This window comes from Gouania willdenowi, chromosome 5 (assembly GCF_900634775.1).
Source record: "Gouania willdenowi chromosome 5, fGouWil2.1, whole genome shotgun sequence".
Taxonomy (NCBI): domain Eukaryota; kingdom Metazoa; phylum Chordata; class Actinopteri; order Blenniiformes; family Gobiesocidae; genus Gouania; species Gouania willdenowi.
The window spans coordinates 30,657,072-30,676,023 of record NC_041048.1 but is presented as its reverse complement, the minus strand read 5'-3'; the positions used below and the strand labels follow the sequence as shown (position 1 = coordinate 30,676,023).

General features: G+C 38.8%; 2 protein-coding genes across 7 annotated transcripts in view; both read left to right on the top strand.

Moving 5' to 3' along the window:
- The window catches only part of LOC114462870 (formin-like protein 20), a 474,381-nt gene that overhangs the window by 179,256 nt on the left and 276,173 nt on the right, over nt 1-18,952 (top strand). The gene's annotated exons all lie outside the window — the stretch shown is intronic.
- The window catches only part of phactr3b (phosphatase and actin regulator 3b), an 82,895-nt gene that overhangs the window by 31,995 nt on the left and 31,948 nt on the right, over nt 1-18,952 (top strand). The window contains exons 1-8 of one of the 5 annotated variants that reach the window (XM_028445949.1): nt 1,470-1,815; nt 6,169-6,327; nt 6,407-6,481; nt 10,240-10,380; nt 10,860-11,093; nt 11,164-11,371; nt 14,319-14,509; nt 15,460-15,613. In XM_028445949.1, coding sequence (XP_028301750.1) covers nt 6,174-6,327; nt 6,407-6,481; nt 10,240-10,380; nt 10,860-11,093; nt 11,164-11,371; nt 14,319-14,509; nt 15,460-15,613 — 1,157 coding nt within the window. In that variant the 5' untranslated portion in view covers nt 1,470-1,815; nt 6,169-6,173. Of the gene's footprint in view, nt 1-1,469; nt 1,816-6,000; nt 6,091-6,168; nt 6,328-6,406; nt 6,482-10,239; nt 10,381-10,859; nt 11,094-11,163; nt 11,372-14,318; nt 14,510-15,459; nt 15,614-18,952 lie in introns of those variants that run through there. The other 4 variants (XM_028445948.1, XM_028445946.1, XM_028445947.1 and 1 more) reach the window with 4 other exon arrangements.

Genomic DNA, 18,952 nt, shown 5'->3' with positions numbered 1-18,952 from the left:
TTGCCGCCATGATGAATTCATGTTGGGTGTGGGATACATATGTATGTGTATATACGTATATATGCATATGTGTGTATCCATAAAATGAAGAGTCCGTCCTTAAGACTGCTCTACTGTAAAGTGTCTTGAGATACCATTGGTTATGATTTGGCGCTATACAAATAAAAGATTGATTGATTGATTGATTGATTGATTGTAAATTCGTGGTTATTTTTTCCAACTGCTATTTTTGTACCGCATCGTTATTAAAAGTCAATCATTGTCTATCGTATCGTATCCTGAACTCAGCGGATTGTTCCATCCCTAAAGTTTTTACATTGTGGGAGTCCCGGGAATGGTTCCCATCTGAGAATGGAAAATGTGGGCCTTGTAGACAGCTCGGCCCTAGACGGGCCTGGGCCTCCTTGGCTCCCATTGGTGCTGCCGGCCTGGCTGGTCTTGTGGGTCCGGAACTGCGCTTTGGTTCAGAATAGTGGCTTTTGTACGCACATGTGTCATGGATCCACTAGCATGACTTAGGTTTTGGAATAAACTCATATTAGGGAAAAATATATGACGCGTTTATCCCAACTATCAGTTGGTGTAAAGCACTCACGCACTCACAGAGGGTGTACCCAGTTTGTTGTTCTGTTTGTCCTGTGGGGTAGGAGGAGGGTGCGTGGTCCATCCCTCTGATGGCCCTTCACAAGTGACAGCTGACCACTTAGCTTGTAGACCTTGTGTTTTACTATTGCTTGGTCAGCCCCATGCTCCACCTTATGTTTTAGAACATTTAGAACAAAATAAAAGTTGGGAGCTAATTTATCAAAATACCATTCCTTTAAATGTGTTTGTTGGATGAAACAATTGTGACATTGAAGCGTTTCTTTCTAAAAATCACTTTTTGCTGTTTGTCACAATCTTTATTAAATGCTCCCATTGTTATACACGTTTTAACACACTAATTGAATCAATTGTCAATTATTCCAAAAATAGAAATACATTTCCAGCTTCGGTTGCTCTGTGATTAATAGTCACTGTCATTCCACCTCGAGATCCAAGAGCATGGTTAAACATACTGACAGTGGAGAGCCTCAGGAGGTGTAAAACAATTTAATGGAATGCATTATACAGTATGTGTTTATTGAAGATGCTGTCACATCTCTAGATTTTCAGTTTTTCAACCTCACCATCCTCATCAGAACAGCACATTGCTTTCTTGAGTGACTCTGACCTTAATTCAGTTTGTCACAATCATCATTTTCTCTGCACTCTGCCAACACTTGAATGAATATTTCAGCTAAACTTGCAAATTCAAACACAGCCCTCCCTCTATTTTTTCACCCCCACACACAGGATGCATGTGATGGGAGCTGGTATGTGATTGGCTAAAACCTTCCGTCTCTCTCTCTATGTGGTAACAGCCTTCCCTCCCGCCCAGCAACTCCCTGTTCCTCATGCTGTAATGGTTCTCTTTACCTCCAAGGACTTTCTCTTTGCAACATCCAGCGTTGTAACCATGGCAACAGCAGCCTGACGCTGGACGTGCTTTTCCTTTACAGTAACGAGGCTTGACCTGATTTTTCCTTTTTATTCTCACAGCATTCAAGCAGCGCGCACGCGTGACTTGACTTGGTTGACTGACCTGCTTCTAGCGTTATTGTGAGGGAAAGCCGAAGCTACCATACGCTGCTTGTTTGTCAGTCAGTGTGCTCATTTTTGTTGTGAGTGAAGTTCTTAAGTGTAAAGTTAAGACAAATTGCAGACATTTGTTGGAGAAAAACTGACAAAGAAGAAAAAACCAGCAGGAATAGTGAAGACTGCACGCTTTCCTTTGTAAGTAATGTGCATGATGTTTAGTTTATACCTTGTAGTTGGTTTAACTTGACTGAATTTAATAGATTTACCTCTGTGCTTTATTTATTTTTTTGACAATTATTACCCAATAATAGATTATTTGAGGAAAAGCATCTTTGTAAACAATTGTTCTGTTAAAGCAGTGGTCCGTAACCACCAAGCTGGTACCAGGCCACAAAGAAAGAATTAAAGTTTTAAAAATGAAATGTATTTCATTTTTATGTCAGTTCTGATCATTTCATTAAGAGGACTTAGAGAGCGCAAAACTCCGCCAAGTGCCAAATATCCTCAATATCTGGATCAATGATCCTGATCATGGTACCATGATCATTCACACTTTAAAGGCTTGGAAGAAATTTCTCCATTAATAAAGATACCGTAGGCTGAAATACATTGACACCCCCATTTTTTTTTAGAAAAATCATGATAAATAGAAATAGGGATCAGATCCAGATGTAACTTTGTGGGCTAATTAAGGAACCAACCCAACAAACTTCAAGGCAAATTTCATAAAGATTGGTCGATTACAAACCAAGATATGAATTTTTAAAATTTTGACAAATGAGAGATAGGGATTTTTAGATCGTTTAAAAACTGATCCAGAATTAGTTTGTTAATACGAATTTCCTCCAAAAGTTAATGGAATCTTCCATGGCGTAAGGCCTGTCTTTGGTTAGAGTTTCATCAAAATCCATTTAGTTCTTTTGATGTAATCATGCTAACAGACAAAGAAATAAACACAGATGAAAACATTGAATATACATGAAAATTGTCCACTTCCACTATTGTGCTCACATCTCCTTTACATGACTGCATGATGTTAGCTCAGGTATGTAGGCTGTGCTAATAAAGCAATCAAAACTGAGCTTTTATTTAGCATCTCAAATCTTTAAACTGGCCAACAGAGCAGTAAACAAATGTTTAAATAAGTCCATGAGTCTGTTTTCTCCTGTGGGGTGTATTTCAAGTAGATTAATAAATCCTGGCTATATTCAGTGTAAAATAGGGCATTTACAGGACTTTGTGTTCAAAACACTGGCGCTCAAGACACTGTTGCCATGGTAACTTGTTTCCTGAATCAAACCTGCTCCCTAACAGGTTATTTTCATAAAAGAATAATCACTGAGCTGCAGAGAGACAAAAAGGACAAGTTACAAACCATTTGAGGTGTTTTACATCAGGACAGAGTTTTAAGGATGTACTAAAATGAAGAAGCATGTAACCTTTTGGTAGAATCTGTTATTTATTTCAACTGTCTCTTTTTAACAATATGCCATATTTCTTTTCATTCTTCTATCATTTTTTATTTATTTTCATCTTTTGCGCTCTTGTTTGCTGAACCAAAAGAGTCCTGGTGAATTTACCCTAGATGCCAATTTTGACATCTTTTCTCAAAATTCAATAATAAAAAAAATTATAAATAATATAAATATAAAAAATAATATCATGCTATACTATATCCAGTTATGGAAATGCCAAACAATGCTTGGTTTGTCCATAATATTTATTTCTTATCATAATTTTTCTTCAGTAGAGGAACTCCCAGTTTGCAAATGACACATCTGAAGCACGCAAAAAGGAGTCATTCGGCCTTATCTTTATGAACCCATAATGATTTGTTAGTATGTATCAAAACTATTAAAGAATCTGGCTTCAACTAGAGCTACTTTGATGGCCTCCGAATATATCATTTTGTCAGGACCATCAATTGGTCAGCTAAAACAAATTGTCACAACACCTTTCTGTGACGATGGGTATATGTTGTGACAAACTCTCTGCTTGAAGTAATTATGGCTCGTAGCCATCATTAATGGCTCCATTTGCAGAAGTCTTCTTACAAGTAGCTACTACACAGTATCAATGCATCTTTGACAGTAATTTGTGTATAGATAATAATGATGATGTTTTTTTTAACTCTGTAGGCGTTTCATTGCTCCAGTGACGGTGAAGGAAGCCTTGCAAGATCCTTCCAATTGCGTCACTATATGGTGTGTGATGTACAGTAATATTGTGCCACTAGCACCTTTTTATGCTTGATGCACTGTAGCTTTTCAAAAGTGTTTGACAAGTTAGTTTCTGTCGTGCGGTTGCAGTGCAGACGCTTGTACCTTTGGTCTTCAGTTTTTGTCATTGTTTTATGCAAGATGCAGAATAACGAAAGCATTCAATAGACATGATGATGTAAAGCAGTCATGCTGCACATTACTAAAGAAAGACCTGATGTATGTATAGTATAATAACACTACGTTTTTAGAAAGCAGCTGAACACCTTTTTGAAGCAGCACTTAAAGTATCTGTGCTGTGATCTGTTTTTGGGTTTAAGACATTAAAAACCCATGTCACACAGTGTTCATTTTCAAATCAGCTTATCCCTAATTTATCCTCACTGCTGTAAAACTCCTGGCATGAATTATTTTCTTATGTGTTAAATGAACAGATGTCATGGATTTCCAACAGCATTGAAGGAATAATAAAAGCATCCTCTTGCTGCCCACAGCTCAGCTACTCAGCTGTACGGCTCCCCGAGGTGTCAGCTCAGTGTCGGAGGCAGACTGTGTAGGAGGGCCTATTTCTGTTCTCGCTCCAATCAACCTTTTTATCTTCCTTTTTCTCTTTCTGCTCTCAGCACAGCCTGGCACAAGTCGATGATCTCAGTATGCAGTTCATTGCAATGTCTTTTCTTTAGCGCAGACTTCACCGTTCTTCCATCAGTTTGAGTCCATACTAAGATCTTTATTGATTGATTGTGACAAACCGAAGCTTCAGCATTTAATTAGTCCATCAAAGGAGAGAAAATCTGAAAACTGTCACTTATTGTTTGTACAATGAACCTAATTGCATGGTTGTCAAACTAAAATAACTTGAGCCACAGTTGATCTTCTGACCAGTCCATGTTTACCTCATTCATCCATCCACCCCCGCTTATTCACGCTCTCAGGGACATGAGTGACTGCTGTTGTATTTCACCAGCTATAATTGGGTATAAGGCAGAGAAAATGGAAACTCCACACAGATGGTTTTCATGTGACGCACCGTTCATAGTCTGGGAATTAAATCTTGGCCTTCTTGCTTTAAGGCTGAAGCTCTACTTTACCAAGCCCTCCTTCTAATCAGCAGAGTTGAAAGTACCGGATTACAAGTACTCACATTACTGTACTTGAATCGCTATTATGGGTACTTGTACTTTTTTGAGTATATTTCCAACTTAAAACGTACTTAATTCACCCAAACATTACTGAGGAAATTATATTTTTTTGTTTTAAAATGATCAATAGACATTGTGGAACAACAAAAAATGAAATCACCAGACAACAATCAAATGCATCACATCATAGCCGACCAACCAAAACCACATTGAATGTCGGCCATTTTTGATCAACGCCCAGCAACTTTCTGTGGTTCAGGTTGAGGTTTCTACCTATTATGGTGTTACCCACATGGCATATTTGGCATGGCACAGTTTTGAGTCCATAAATGTAGTTATACTTAGAGCCTGAATTTAATTCATAGGTGTTCATTTATTAAAAAAAAAGAAATTGTACATTTTGACAAACCTTTTATTTTACTGTATACAGATGCCTTTGTGGAAAATAAAGATTTGGTCTCTTACTTTTTAAGTTTATACATGAGATGTTTACTGTATGCAATCGAACCATGGCCAGATTTATTACCAAAAATAAATGTGGGTGGTGAAAGTAACTTTTACTTTGAGTACTGTTTAATTGAGCTACTTTTTACTTGTACTTGAGTATTTTATGTATGACGTACTTGTAGTTGAATACAATTTCAATCAAGTAACAGTAGTTCTACTTGAGTAGAATATATATGTACACGTTACACCTCTGCTAATCAGTGGTTTAATACTGATGATTCCTGAGAAAGATCTACAGATTTATCCTGAGCCTTTTCAGACTCTTGTGTACTTTAACACAATCAGCACAGCCCCAGGAGTACACGTTGTACCCGTAAAGCTGATGTGGGACGTGCAGGCTGAGATGCAGCCCCTGCTGACTGTATTTTCTCTCTGAATGTGCCTGTGTGGGTGTCTCCTTGTTGTCGTTGGGTTTTCAGGAATCAGAGACGTCAATCTCATGAAAACAATGGCTTTCTCTGTGTTTCCCTGAGAAACAAGACTAGATTCAATAAGTTGTTTACAGGCAGTGACCTACATTTGCTGCTCTCACATGACGGCAGAGTATCCGTCGCACTCAGCAGCCAATCGTCTTCTGAGTGACTTTAGACATTCATTTGCTTGTAAGCAAGTGGGATCTCTGAATGATGTCATGGCTGAGTGAGTGGCTCTTTTTAAAGCAGATGTGTCCTGTTTTGCAGATGTGATGGACCAGCACAGGGCACTGCACTCTGGCTACCTGGTCTCAGGGGTCCGCACACCTCCCATACGCCGCAACAGTAAGCTGGCCAGCCTGGGACGCATCTTCAAGCCGTGGAAGTGGAGGAAAAAGAAAAATGATAAGCTCAAACCACCAGTTGGTGAGTTTAGCAGTGAGGAATAGGTGACTTCCTTGGTTTCCTCTGCAGCATGTAGACACGTTTTATGTGTGTTGTTTAGCAGTGGAGAAGAAAGCAGCTGCACGGCAGAAGAAGGATGACCTTGTGAAGAGGAGCCCTGAGGAGTCGGAGAGAGGTGCAAGAGCAAAAACACACATGCATTTACACATACACACACATACCCAGCTGCTGCAAAAGCTCTTATATAAATGTGACCCTGTTTTGATTTCTAAAAAAGAGGAGACTTGGGCAGACTTCAGCATGCTCAAAAATTATCTTGTAACAGCAAAATATAAATATAGTAGATAAGTTATTTTCCATAAGGTGTATAAAAGTAATTTATCTTTTTATAATAATAATAATAGGATGAATATAAGAATAATAGGAGGGTTAGATTGAAGAAATACCATCTACAATGACCAAGCTGCACCATTAATGCAGATTGTGTTTTTTGCAATCTAACCTTCCTATTATCCTCAAATATTACTAACATATTTTACCCTTGGGCTCAATCTGACTCCAGGGATAATTGCTTCCAGTGAATTATTTTCCAAAAATTGTTGACCACGTTTTTGTGTCAGGCACTGTTTATTTGTTGAACACATAAATAACCACTTGATAATAAAACCTTGACCTGTTCTCTCACTCCACCATTAGGCCAAACTTGAAATTACAATTAATATATCTTAAATAGTTTTCATCCAAATCTTCTCAAATTTACTGACAATATTAATGACCACAAGAGTATGAACCTCATTGGTTGTGGTGATGATATGGCATTTCCTACGGTGCAAACATCAGGTCAAACTTTCAGTTTCAGAGTTATATCTTGAAGACGAACTCTTCAACCAGCGAGTATCTTGAGTCTCAAGCTTTAAAAGCTAAAGACCAGATCAAATCTATCACAAAAACAGCCTTCTACCACCTAAAGAACATCTCCAGAGTGAAAGATTTAATGACTCAGAAAGATCAGGAGAAACTGGTCCATGCTTTTATCTCCAGCAGACTGGACTATTGTAATGGTCTTCTGACAGGAATCCTCAAAAGAGCATCAAACAGCTACAGCTGGTTCAGAACGCTGCAGCTCGGGTCTTAACCAGAACAAAGAGGTCAGAGCACATTACTCCAGTTTTAAAGTCTTTACACTGGCTCCCAGTCAGTCTCAGAATAGACTTTAAAGTTCTGCTGCTGGTGTATACATCTGTCATTGGGTTTGGTCCAGAATACATTAGTGAGATGTTAGTCAGGTATGAACCCAGCAGGTCTCTCAGATCTATGGACACAGGTCAGATAGTGGAGCCCAGAGTTCACAGTAAACATGGTGATGCTGCTTTTAGTTGTTATGCTGCAAAGAAGTGGAACAAACTGCCAGCAGAGCTGAAGTCAGCATCGCATCTGAACATTTTTAAATCAAAGTCAAAGGCACTTTTTTTCTCTACTGCATATGATTGAGAGAGAGATTTTTGGTCATGTTGTTGATGTAATGTGTTTGTTGATGATTTTAATTGATTTTGCTGATGATTTTAAATGTTCTTATTGATTTTAAATTGTTGAAAGTTTTCTGTTGTACTTTTTGATCATGTAAAGCACATTGAGTTGCATTGTGTATGAAATGCACTATACAAATAGATTTGCCTTGGTTTGAAAATCTTTGAACCAAATCTTTTCTTGGGTGCGGCAGTGCCAGAGTTAAAGAGTTTTTATGCTCAGTTGTTTTGTTTTTGTTTTTGTTTTTTGTGTGTCAGGGGGTTTTCATGTTTGAAAATTCACCGATTTGTGAACGTAACATAAAATATCAGTTCTACTTAGGCAGATTGAGTAGTAGATCACACATACACGTACATCTAAAAAAATTAGAATATCATGTAAAAGTTTAATATTTATGGTCACTGATTTCAGAAAGTCAAACCCATATGATATTGTCTCATGACACATAGAGTGACATATTTCAAGCCTTTATTTCTTGAAACTTTGATGATTATGGCTTACAGATAATGAAAACCCAAAATTTGGTGTCTCAGAAAATTAGAATATTGTGAAAGAGTTCAGTTTTAGAAAGTACGGTGTCACACCCTAATCAGCTAATTAACTCAAAACACCTGCAAAGGTTTCCTGAGCCTTTAAATGGTCTCTCAGTCTGGTTCAGTAGGCTACACAATCATGGGGAAGACTACTGACTTGACAGATGTCCAGAAGACAGTCATTGAGACCCTCCACAAGGAGGGTAAGCCACAGAAGGTCATTGCTAAAGAACCTGGTTGTTCACAGAGTGCTGTGTCCAAGAATATTCATAGAAAGTTGAGTGGAAGGAAAAAGTGTGGTAGGAAAAGGTGCACCAGCAAAAGGGATGACCACAGCCTTGTCAAGCAAAATGCATTCAAGAATTTGTGGGAGCTTTACAAGGAGTGAACTGGGGCTAGAGTCAGCGCATCAAGAGTCACTACACACAGACGAATCCTAGACGTGAGATACAAAGGTTGCATTCTTCGTGTCAAACCACTCCACGAGAGACAACTTTAGAAGCGTCTTACCTGGGCTGTGGAGAAAAAGAACTGGACTGTTGCTGAGTGGTCCAAAGTCCTTTTTTCAGATGAAGGTAAATTGTGCATATCATTTGGAAATCAAGGTCCCAGAGTCTGGAGGAAGAGTGGAGAGGCTCAGAATCCATGTTGCTTGAAGTCCAGTGTGAAGTTTCCACAGTCTTGGGCTGCCATGTCATATGCTGGCGTTAGTCCACTGTGTTTTCTGAAGTCCACAGTCAATGCAGCCATGTACCAGGACATTTTAAAGCGCTTCATTCTTCCTCCTGCTGACAAGCTTTATGGAGATGCTGATTTCATTTTCCAACAGGACTTGGCACCTGCACGCACTGCCAAAGGTACTAAAAGCTGGTTCAATGACTATGGTGTTACTGTGCTTGATTGGTCAGCAAACTAGCTTTACCTGAACCCCACAGAGAATCTACGGGGTATTGTCAAGATGAAGGTGAAAGACACTTGACCCAACAATGCAAAAAGACCTGAAGGCTGCTATCAAAGCAAACTGGGCTTCCATTACACCTGAGCAGTTGCCACATGTTGATCGCCTCCATGCCACTCTGCATTGATGCTGTTATTCATGCAAAATGAGGCCCAACCAAGTATTGAGTGCATAGAAATTAACATACTTTTCACAAGCCTTACATTGTTTAAAATATCCTATTTTTATTGATCTTATGTAATATTCTAATTTTCCAAGATACTGAATTTTGGGTTTTCATTATCTGTAAGCATTAATCATCAACATTTCAAGAAATAAAGGCTCTAAATATTTCACTCTATGCGTCATGAGCCTGTGTCATATATGGGTTTGACTTTCTGAAATGAGTGCCCAAAAATATTAAACTTTATCATGATATTCTAGTTCTTGAGCTGTACCTACACACCCACATATTCATGCCCATGGTGTTGGAAAGTTCTCACGAGAATATTTTCCAAATTATAATAATAATTGACCCCAAGGATAATAGGAGGGTTAAAAATATAATCTGGAATCAGAGGGGACCCTAGATATTCACCATTATTATGTACTGTATATAATATATAGATAATCTGTCCGCTTTGTGTCTGACAATTTTGTTAAAACAAAGCAGCATCATTAGTGATTCTGTCACGTGTGATTAAAATTACAATAATAAAACTGCTGAGCTTTCAGAAGCTAGTGAATACTCTGGAATAGAGTAAATATTAGCAGAGTTACAGTCATTTAAAGTAGCGTGTTCTCCATGATACGTTCAGGGTCCCTGGGAAATCTGGACATTTCCTTGCATTTGTAAAATCTGCCTGGACAGGACGTGAAAAGCAGACATGTCTGGGTAAAAGCGGACGTATCATGTATGGCTTCCTCTCTGTGCAGAATCAGACGTCGCTTGTGGAGGTAACACTGAAGATCTGGACACTCCAGCTAACTCTGATGGTGAGGACAGGAATGAGGACCCTGTAGCTCCTCTGGCCACCAACAGTGAAGAGCTGGGCAGTGATTTAGAAAACTCAACAGGTAAAGACCATGTAAACCTATAGATCCTCATTTAGGAAGACACTTGTCAACTGTACAGTCTCATTCACAGTGCAAACCAATAGAGCATATTGATATCGGATATTAGTCCAATATCAGCGAGAAAACGAATATTGTATTTTATCGGACTGCATCTAAAAATCTCTGACATAAATGCTCCGATAAGTCTTTGTTGTTTTTTTCACCCTCTGATATCTTATCAAAATATCTTTATCTTTAACTGTCAAGTAGTTTTTTGTAAAACTGTGCATCTAAAAAAAATGCATCACAGTGAAAAACATTTGATTTAAACCAGATAATGTCCTAATATTTTTCAATGAGGATTTGTTTTTCTTAATAACTATTCTATAAAATGATAGAAGTGTATATACAGACTTTCTTCCTATAGCTTTAGGTATTTGGATGCGTCAGATTGTCCACTAGATGGAGACATAGACTGAAATAATTGCCTTTCATTCCAGTCCAAGACCTTACAGAAGATTTAAGAACAACAGGAGATCCCTGTCTGAGTGAAGATGGAGGAGATGAAAGCATTATGTCTCAGGGCGACTGCATGGAGGAGCAGGCCATGGAGAGGGCGGAGCCTGTGGAGGGGAACCAGGAGGCAGTTGTGGCCAAGCCTCAGCGACGAGCAAGCACTCCTCCTCCCCCCAACATGCCTGTCAGACTGCTCACCAGACTGGGCAGCCTAGATGGTTGGTTCTGTGTGGGGGTCACCTCCTGGGGGTCACCCTCCTCTTGTTAACGCTTGTCTCTCACATGTAGGGGCTCCACCTGTACGGGTGAAGAAGTCTCCTGCCACCCTACCCAGGAACTTCACGCTTCCCAAAGACCCTCATGGCTCCCTTCTGAGAGGCAGGATCTCCACCCCCTCAGGGTCCCCCCACCTCGGGGTGCTACACCCACAGCTGCCCCCCAGCTGCATCATCGAGGAGCTGCACCGCACACTGGCCACCAAACACAGGCAGGACAGGTCAGTGCAGCTATTTAAAGCTGTACTGGTATTTTTGTTTTACTTTTGATCCTTTACACATTAACAGGAAAAATAAATTAGAATTTCATTCAATTATTCATTCATATTCTTAATTTACTTGATGACATTTTAGAGTAGAATAGAGTTTATTGCCATATGTACAAGTAACAATTCTTGTGCATGTCCCAGAGTCAGATTGAAAAAAAATTACAAACAGCAACAAATCAGCAAAGACAGCATAAGTAGAGGTGTAAAATAAGGAAAGAACAGAAGTATACTCTACAAAAAATAGATAAATAAATATAACCTGAGTTGGATTAACATATTGCACATAGGAATAAAATCAAGACAATGTCCCATTAGGCTTTACAGCACAGTTGTTGAAGTAATTGTAAAAAGATTGTAGGAAGTTGTTAAGGATATCTTGGATTTACAAACTTTTGACTTTGTAAGTCAAAAGTACATCTATAACCACTCACAATGATTTTTAAACATCCTTTTGAGGAGAAAAATGGAAGTTGATTCTTGCCCAAATATTAAATTGCTATTACATTTATATTTCAGTAGTATTTTTTTTTTCTCCTGGTACAGACAGTATAACTTTGACCTTGTCTGATTGGCTGTGAGAAATAACATGTTTTTCCGATAATATGTTTACTGGCAGCATTTTTATTTATTTTATTTCTGAAATTTATCAAAATTGGAGAATCAGAAAGTTGAATATACAGTAATTGATAAAATTGTTTTTTTAAGAAACATTTGTGTATTTAGAGCTACAGTATTAAGTTGATTAACTAGGTGGAAAAACTATATGATGAGAGATGTACATACAGTGTATATGTACAATATATATATATAATTATGGTCAGACTCGATTAAAAAAAAAAAATCTAATTAATTACAGACTAATTAATTGAAATGAATCACCTAGTAATATTTAACACGAGAAGCAATTAATTTCCAATTAAAATGGATTTTGGAATATGACTGAATCAATGAAACTAAAATTAAAGCCCACAAAGCACAGCAACAATTTTTCCTCGGCTTGTATTGTACTCTGTGCATCAGTATTATGGATATACTGGGAACTGAAATGAGAGAGGTTCCACACTGTTTGGAGTGCAAAAAAAAAAGCAGTTAACTGCATTATTTTTTTTTTGTGCGTTCATTTTCTGTGATTAATGAGATAAAGCTGGATGGGAGACCACTGAGAATTCCAGGTGCCACAGTGGGAGACAGTCGCTCCAGTGGTATCTGTCATTGTGTTCTTGGGCAGGGCACTTCACCCACATTGCCTAGTATGAATGTAGTGTGTGAGTGAGTGCATGTGGTGGTCAGAGGGGCCGATGGCGCGCTAAGGCAGCCTCGCTTCCGTCAGTAGCTTACCACCACCATGTTTGGAGTGAAAGAATAATGCCTTAATTCTGTAAAGCTCTTTGAGTGTTTATGATAAAGTGCTATATAAAATCCAATGCATTATATATATAATGTATCAAGAGAGAAGTATGCTTTCACATACTTATCTGCCCATTACTTAAACATAAACAATCGTAGATGGTCTATCACTTACCTACACCATCTACTTCCTGATACCAACAATGTGAAATGAAAAAAAGAAGAAAAATTTCTTTCATGTGTTATTTACAAACTCAAAACTATTTAAAATAACAACCTTGTTAGGTTTTAAGTGTATATTCTCTCTCTTTCTAAAATGTTCTGATCTGAAAAAACATTGGTACAGCTCTTTAAACCCTACTGTTGGGTTCCATTGTCTTACACCAGCAGAAACACACATTTGTTTTCAAGTAGTCCGAACAAATTATGATGCTTAAAACCATGAAGATTATAGTCCTCTGAGGTAAACACAAAGGCTGCGTCCGAATAGTCTGTCCTATCCCCTTTCCTATCCACCTTTCCTAACCCCCATGGATGACATTACGGAGTTAAGAAAAGGTGTTAGGAGATTTCCTAAAGGAGTTAGGGAAAGGCCATCATTTTGTTTTGACAATCAAACGCACTTCCACGAGGTGACGTAATAATCCGATGGCAGCGAAGATTAGTGACGTTTGCTGTGGTGAAAAAACTACAAATTTCAGAAAATGGACTATTAAAAGCTCATTTATAACACTTTCACAAAATGTAAATTTTAAATGTAAATCAAAGGAAAATAGACTACCAGGAACAAAAGTGAAACTCAAAGAATGTCACATTGAGAATGGTTGCTCACTCACCTTCCACACACAAATAAAAATGTATCCAAAATAAGTATGATTTTATGAAACTGTTACATTTATGCAAGATATAGCCGTACATAACGTTGTAGGCGTGCAAATGTACAACCGCACAAAGCATTCCTAGGTGAATGAAATATGTTGAATCAAACATAATGTGGTTGAAAATGTCTCTGATCCCTTTTTCTTGAATGAAAGAGTGCTTTGTTTGATGTCAATAATAATCTGATATGTATACGTATAATAATATATGGGTTTTAGATTATTTAAAGTTGTTCAAGGCATATTATCGCATTAGTAACTTACATGATCTCAGTCTCTTGTCAGTCACTTTAAGCGCTCGGCTGTGTGTGTCCCTTTAAATGTTGTAACCGCAAGGAATTGTGGCTCAGCATTATCTTGTCTCCTTTGGTAAAGGATGTATCAGTGTTTCCTAGGCTAAAGGAGATTATAAAGGAAGTATTGAGCCTCCTTTACTTAGCTTAAAGAGAATTTGAACGCTCTTTTTCGTGGCCACCACTCGAACACTTCCAGGGAACAGTGGGTAGAAAAGGAAATGGGAGAGACTATTCGGACACAGCTCTCTGGCGGTATTCTGTTTTTAGCTCAGAAAATAACTAATAGTGTCTGCATTTCTATATATTCACTTGTCACAACAGTGTCTGGCTCCATCTGTCACTTAACTTCGAGCTAACTGGATTCATCTTGGGTCTCAGTTTCCAGAACAAAGAGGCACGTTCATCCCCTAAACGCCGGCTGGACGCCCGTCTGTCTCGCACGGTCAGCACGGAGAGGGAAACACCTGGAGAGTCACAGAGCAAGAAGGAGTCGGACGAGAACAAGGAGAACTGGCGCTTAGACGAGTACCTGAGTGACCCAGACAGCTGGAATGAATCAGTGATCTCTGGTAGGTGTCCTGGCAACCAATCATCTGCCTGCTGATAAAGAGATGGCACCTGGTCAGAGAATATTCAAATAATATAATATGGACTTTTTTTTTTTAAATGTCATCCACGAGGGACTGTGCAGGGTTTTAGCTGTCTGTTAACATCTGCTCTGATGCCCTAATTCTTAGCCCTTCATGTGGGTCATTAGTCCCCCTGCTGTTAAACACATGTGACTCTGCAGAGGGAAATCCTGAAAGACTTAACTGTGGTGTCTAAACATGTGACAAATGTGAGCATTTGGAGAAAATTCACTAAAGAGTGAAAAAACACATTAAAGTCTGATTCAAAGCAAAGGGGTGTAGTGGTTAGCAAAGTAGAGCATGCATGTTCTCCCAGGGCATTCGGATAGGTTACAAAAGTAGTCTTTATACTCAATAATTGAGTAATGTTAATAAAAATTGACTCAGATTAGACCCAGAATGCACCTTTCATTGTGATTTTATTTTTACAAATAGGGGTGCCCATATATACTGTATTGTCATTAATTGGGACAGACATTTCTTACAAGCCTTTGAAATGTGAATGATAATGATACCATGATCAGGATCAATGGTGCAGATACATGTGCTCTTGTTAATAGTGAAATAACCAAAGCTAAGAAGCATCATTACAAACGAGAAATTATTTTCAAGGCCAAAATTCTCTTTTTGTGGTTACAGCCACTTTAAAGTAACTGAAAAAACCCTTATATGAGAAAGATCATTAACCACATATTTAACCACTTGCTGCAGGTTTGTAGGTATTTAGTTGCTAAAGTATCCTTGCATACTTCTCAGTACCAGCTCAGCTCTGAACAAAAGACTGGGAGCCGATTAGCAACAGTTCAGAAGGTTTAACAGGAAAATCATGTTCAGCAGCTCCACATGCACCATGTTGTGACTGACCTTAACTTTTGATTCATCAACAACAGGGACCCTCCCACGCAGGATGAGGAAGGAGCTGCTCGCTGTGAAGCTTCGGAACAGACCCAGCAAACAGGAGCTGGAGGACCGCAACATCTTCCCTGTGCGCAGCGACCAAGAACGCCAAGAAATCCGCCAGCAGATAGAGATGAAACTGGCCAAGTGAGTGGCTCTGTGTGGACCCATCATCATCCCCAACAGACCCCAACCCCTGTCATCACTTCACACCTCATGTACAGTATGTCTGTTTCATCACTTATCATTGTTGTTCACACACACACTCAGTGAGTTTACATGCACACAGCTATCAATATCAGGAGACTAAAACTGAACTCATAAAAAAACTCCATCTGACTCTTCTTTGGGTGGCGACTATCCTTTATGAAACAGTGTGTAATGACCAGCAGAGCAAGATATATGTTCAGCTATGTTAAAGTTTCATTTATTCAGATATCTTTTTTTCAGGAAATGTTCTTTGAAATGTACTTTGATGAGGTGACATGTTTAGACTGCCTACTGTTGGTCTTCCTCAGAGGCATCTGCTGATCGCTTTGATGTGTCCTTATGAGTTTTTTCTGGGTGCGGCCAGGGTGTGAACAACAGTTCTGTCCGGCTGGCCACACCCCCTAAATCAGATATTCAGCAGAATTAAGCCTGATATATGCTTCAGCGTTAAGACCTACGCCTTGGACACAGCGTCGACGTGATGCAGAGGTTAGCCAGCTGTACTTCTGCACCGAGGGAACCCATCTCTATGCAAGTGGTCGCCATGCCGCTAGAAAGTTGTGGCTATGTGTGGTTTCAGAGGAGCATTAAAAAGCCCTGGTTTCTCTTCCAGACACAGTAAACAATGTTTTATTTTGAGCATCTTAAAATACAATTCAGGAAAAATACTGACCTACCTAACTATGTGTGTATTGTTGGACACAAACATCATAACAATGGTTTCAAAATGTGTGCTTTATTCTTCAATATTAACATATACAACATGCAAACAAGGTATAAACGTGTATGGAGCTGTAGGCACAAAGTGTCATGTCTGCTCCTCTGGCAGCCTCCACAGCATGTTGCTCTGTTTGCTGTTAATGAAACACACACTGTAGGTACAGAGACGAGGCAGAGTAGCGATAAATGTAAACACACACCTTTTGTCTGTGATTGACTCCTTTTGTTGATGCTTCATGTTGCAGCCATTTAGCTTGTTTGTCAATAGCATTATCTACATGTATTAATAAAAACTACAAAATTTCCAATTCCAGCCAAACAAACCTATTAAAATGCATTTAAAAATCCAGTTATTGTCCGACCAACCCATTTATTGGTTATTCTCAAGTGCATGTAAATGCACGTTTTTGTCCATTTTCTCACTGTAGCACTTGATGTTGTGTTGGCCTCCTTAGAAATCCTTGTTAAATTAAGATGTGTATTTCAACATGGCTCACACATTCAGCTGTTTGTAGACTTTTGGATTCATCCTAATCACAGTGGGGTGATCGTGCTTTTGCTGTGGCAGGTGCTAAACTCTGGAACTCGTTGCTGCTTGTGTTACGTGCCATCAAAGACCTGCCCCTGTTCAAAGAAAAACTAAAGATTCACCCGTTTAGAAGGGCGTTTGACACATAGTTCTGTGGCACTTGTTTTAAATGTGATAATGGTCTGTTTTTAATTGTATATTATGCTGTGTTTAAATTGTTTTTTTTATTGTGTACAGCACTTTGGTTGTTGTAAAGCGCTTTGAAAATAAAACCTGTTTGATTGGTTGATTTGGCCAGTGTCAGCATCACTTGGAAGTTGCACTTTCTAAGTTGAATGAGGAACAACAATAGTTAGAATTAAATTCCCTTTAGTTATGTAAAAGCAATGGGCTTTTTATGTTTTGAATTATGGCCTGTGTTGCTTTCTGTGAAGTGGAGGTTAGCTAGAAGAAATTCAAAAACTTGAGTCTCTAAAATGCCTGTTAATATTAATTTGTGTTTACTTAAGATTGTCACTATGCTCTTATTTTGTTTGCTATGCATAGCTGTGACTTCTCCGTGTACATCGAAAGATGCATCTTTGCAATACTTTGCTACAGATTATGGTTAGCGTTATAGGGCTAGGGTTACATATTGTCTGCAATAATAGGCCCTATATGAGTATTATAATCAGAGTAAATGTATCGTGTCTGATAAATGTTTCAAAATCACTACAGAAAGGGTCATTCCTTATCATTACTTTACTGTGCGTATTGGATTAGCTTTGGAGTAGTATCCTGTTATCTGACTGAGCCTTTCTGTGTGATAGAATTTTAGATAGAACTGCCCTCATTGTTGATTTGTCACTATTTCTACATCAGTAACTTTAGAAAAATTAACCAACAATAATATCTATTGTAGTATTTTTAGAAATATCTTATTCTATTCAAGACAGATATGGTAAATTTAGCTATAGTGACACATTTTTTGAGGAACTTGTTTTATTTAATTTGACTGGGTAAGGTGTAACTTGTTGATACCTTAGACTGTGAACCCCTAAAGTTTTTAGCCTGCTCCATAACTGCAGATATAATGTGATGTATAAATAGCGTTTATAAGTCAGAGCTGCTTTGAAGGAAAACTGGACAGCAAGCGTTCGATAAAGCCTCATTTTTTCAGAGCCTGGGCCTTTTGTGTGTGAGCGATAACAGACAGGGTGACATTCACACAGCTGAAGTGTTGCTGCCCATCAGCTTGTCCCAGCCTGGCATTCTTCTCCTCCATGTATCTTCCTCCTACGCCCTCACACAAAGCATCTCACAGCTACATGTCCGTCTGGCTGCCAGTTCTTACCTTACTAAGCACAATCTGTACACTAAAGCTGTTCCCAGCACGCTTCACTCCCTGTGTGCTTCTCGTGCTCATAGATGCATACCAACATGAGAAAGCAGAACAAACGGAACACACAAACTCAGTTGAAGAGACATCAAAAGCCTCATTGATTTTGGCCCACAGGGGTGATACAGGCAGGCCCAGCTGTGTCCCACACACTGGCTTAAATAAAGCAAACATACTCTTGCATAACACCAACAGGAAGCAATCAATCGTGCATCATAAGGGGGTAGTGTGACAGCGGGGCGCTGGGTTATGGCAGCACGAACACCACAATGAGTGAGAAGAGGTTAGAGCTGCTGGTTAGAGCTCAAGGCCCCTACCGACCATTAGGGGAGAGGGAAAAATGGATTCACATAAGAATCGCGATTCTAATCATCCACAATTCTGAATTGATTTTTTTTTTCTTCTTTTTTTTCTCAAGACATACTCTGATTCAGAAGATCAGCTTAGAGTCTTTACTCAGGAAACACTGTAAACTGAACATACTATATATAATATATATTAGTATTTTTATAAATAGAAAATACCACTATACAAAAAGTCAGCTAGCTTCATGCTAACGTCTATAGGAAAACCCATGTATATGCTCATGCTAACATTTACCGCGATCGGCTATGATTTATATAACACACCGTTTATGCTGAACTTTCAC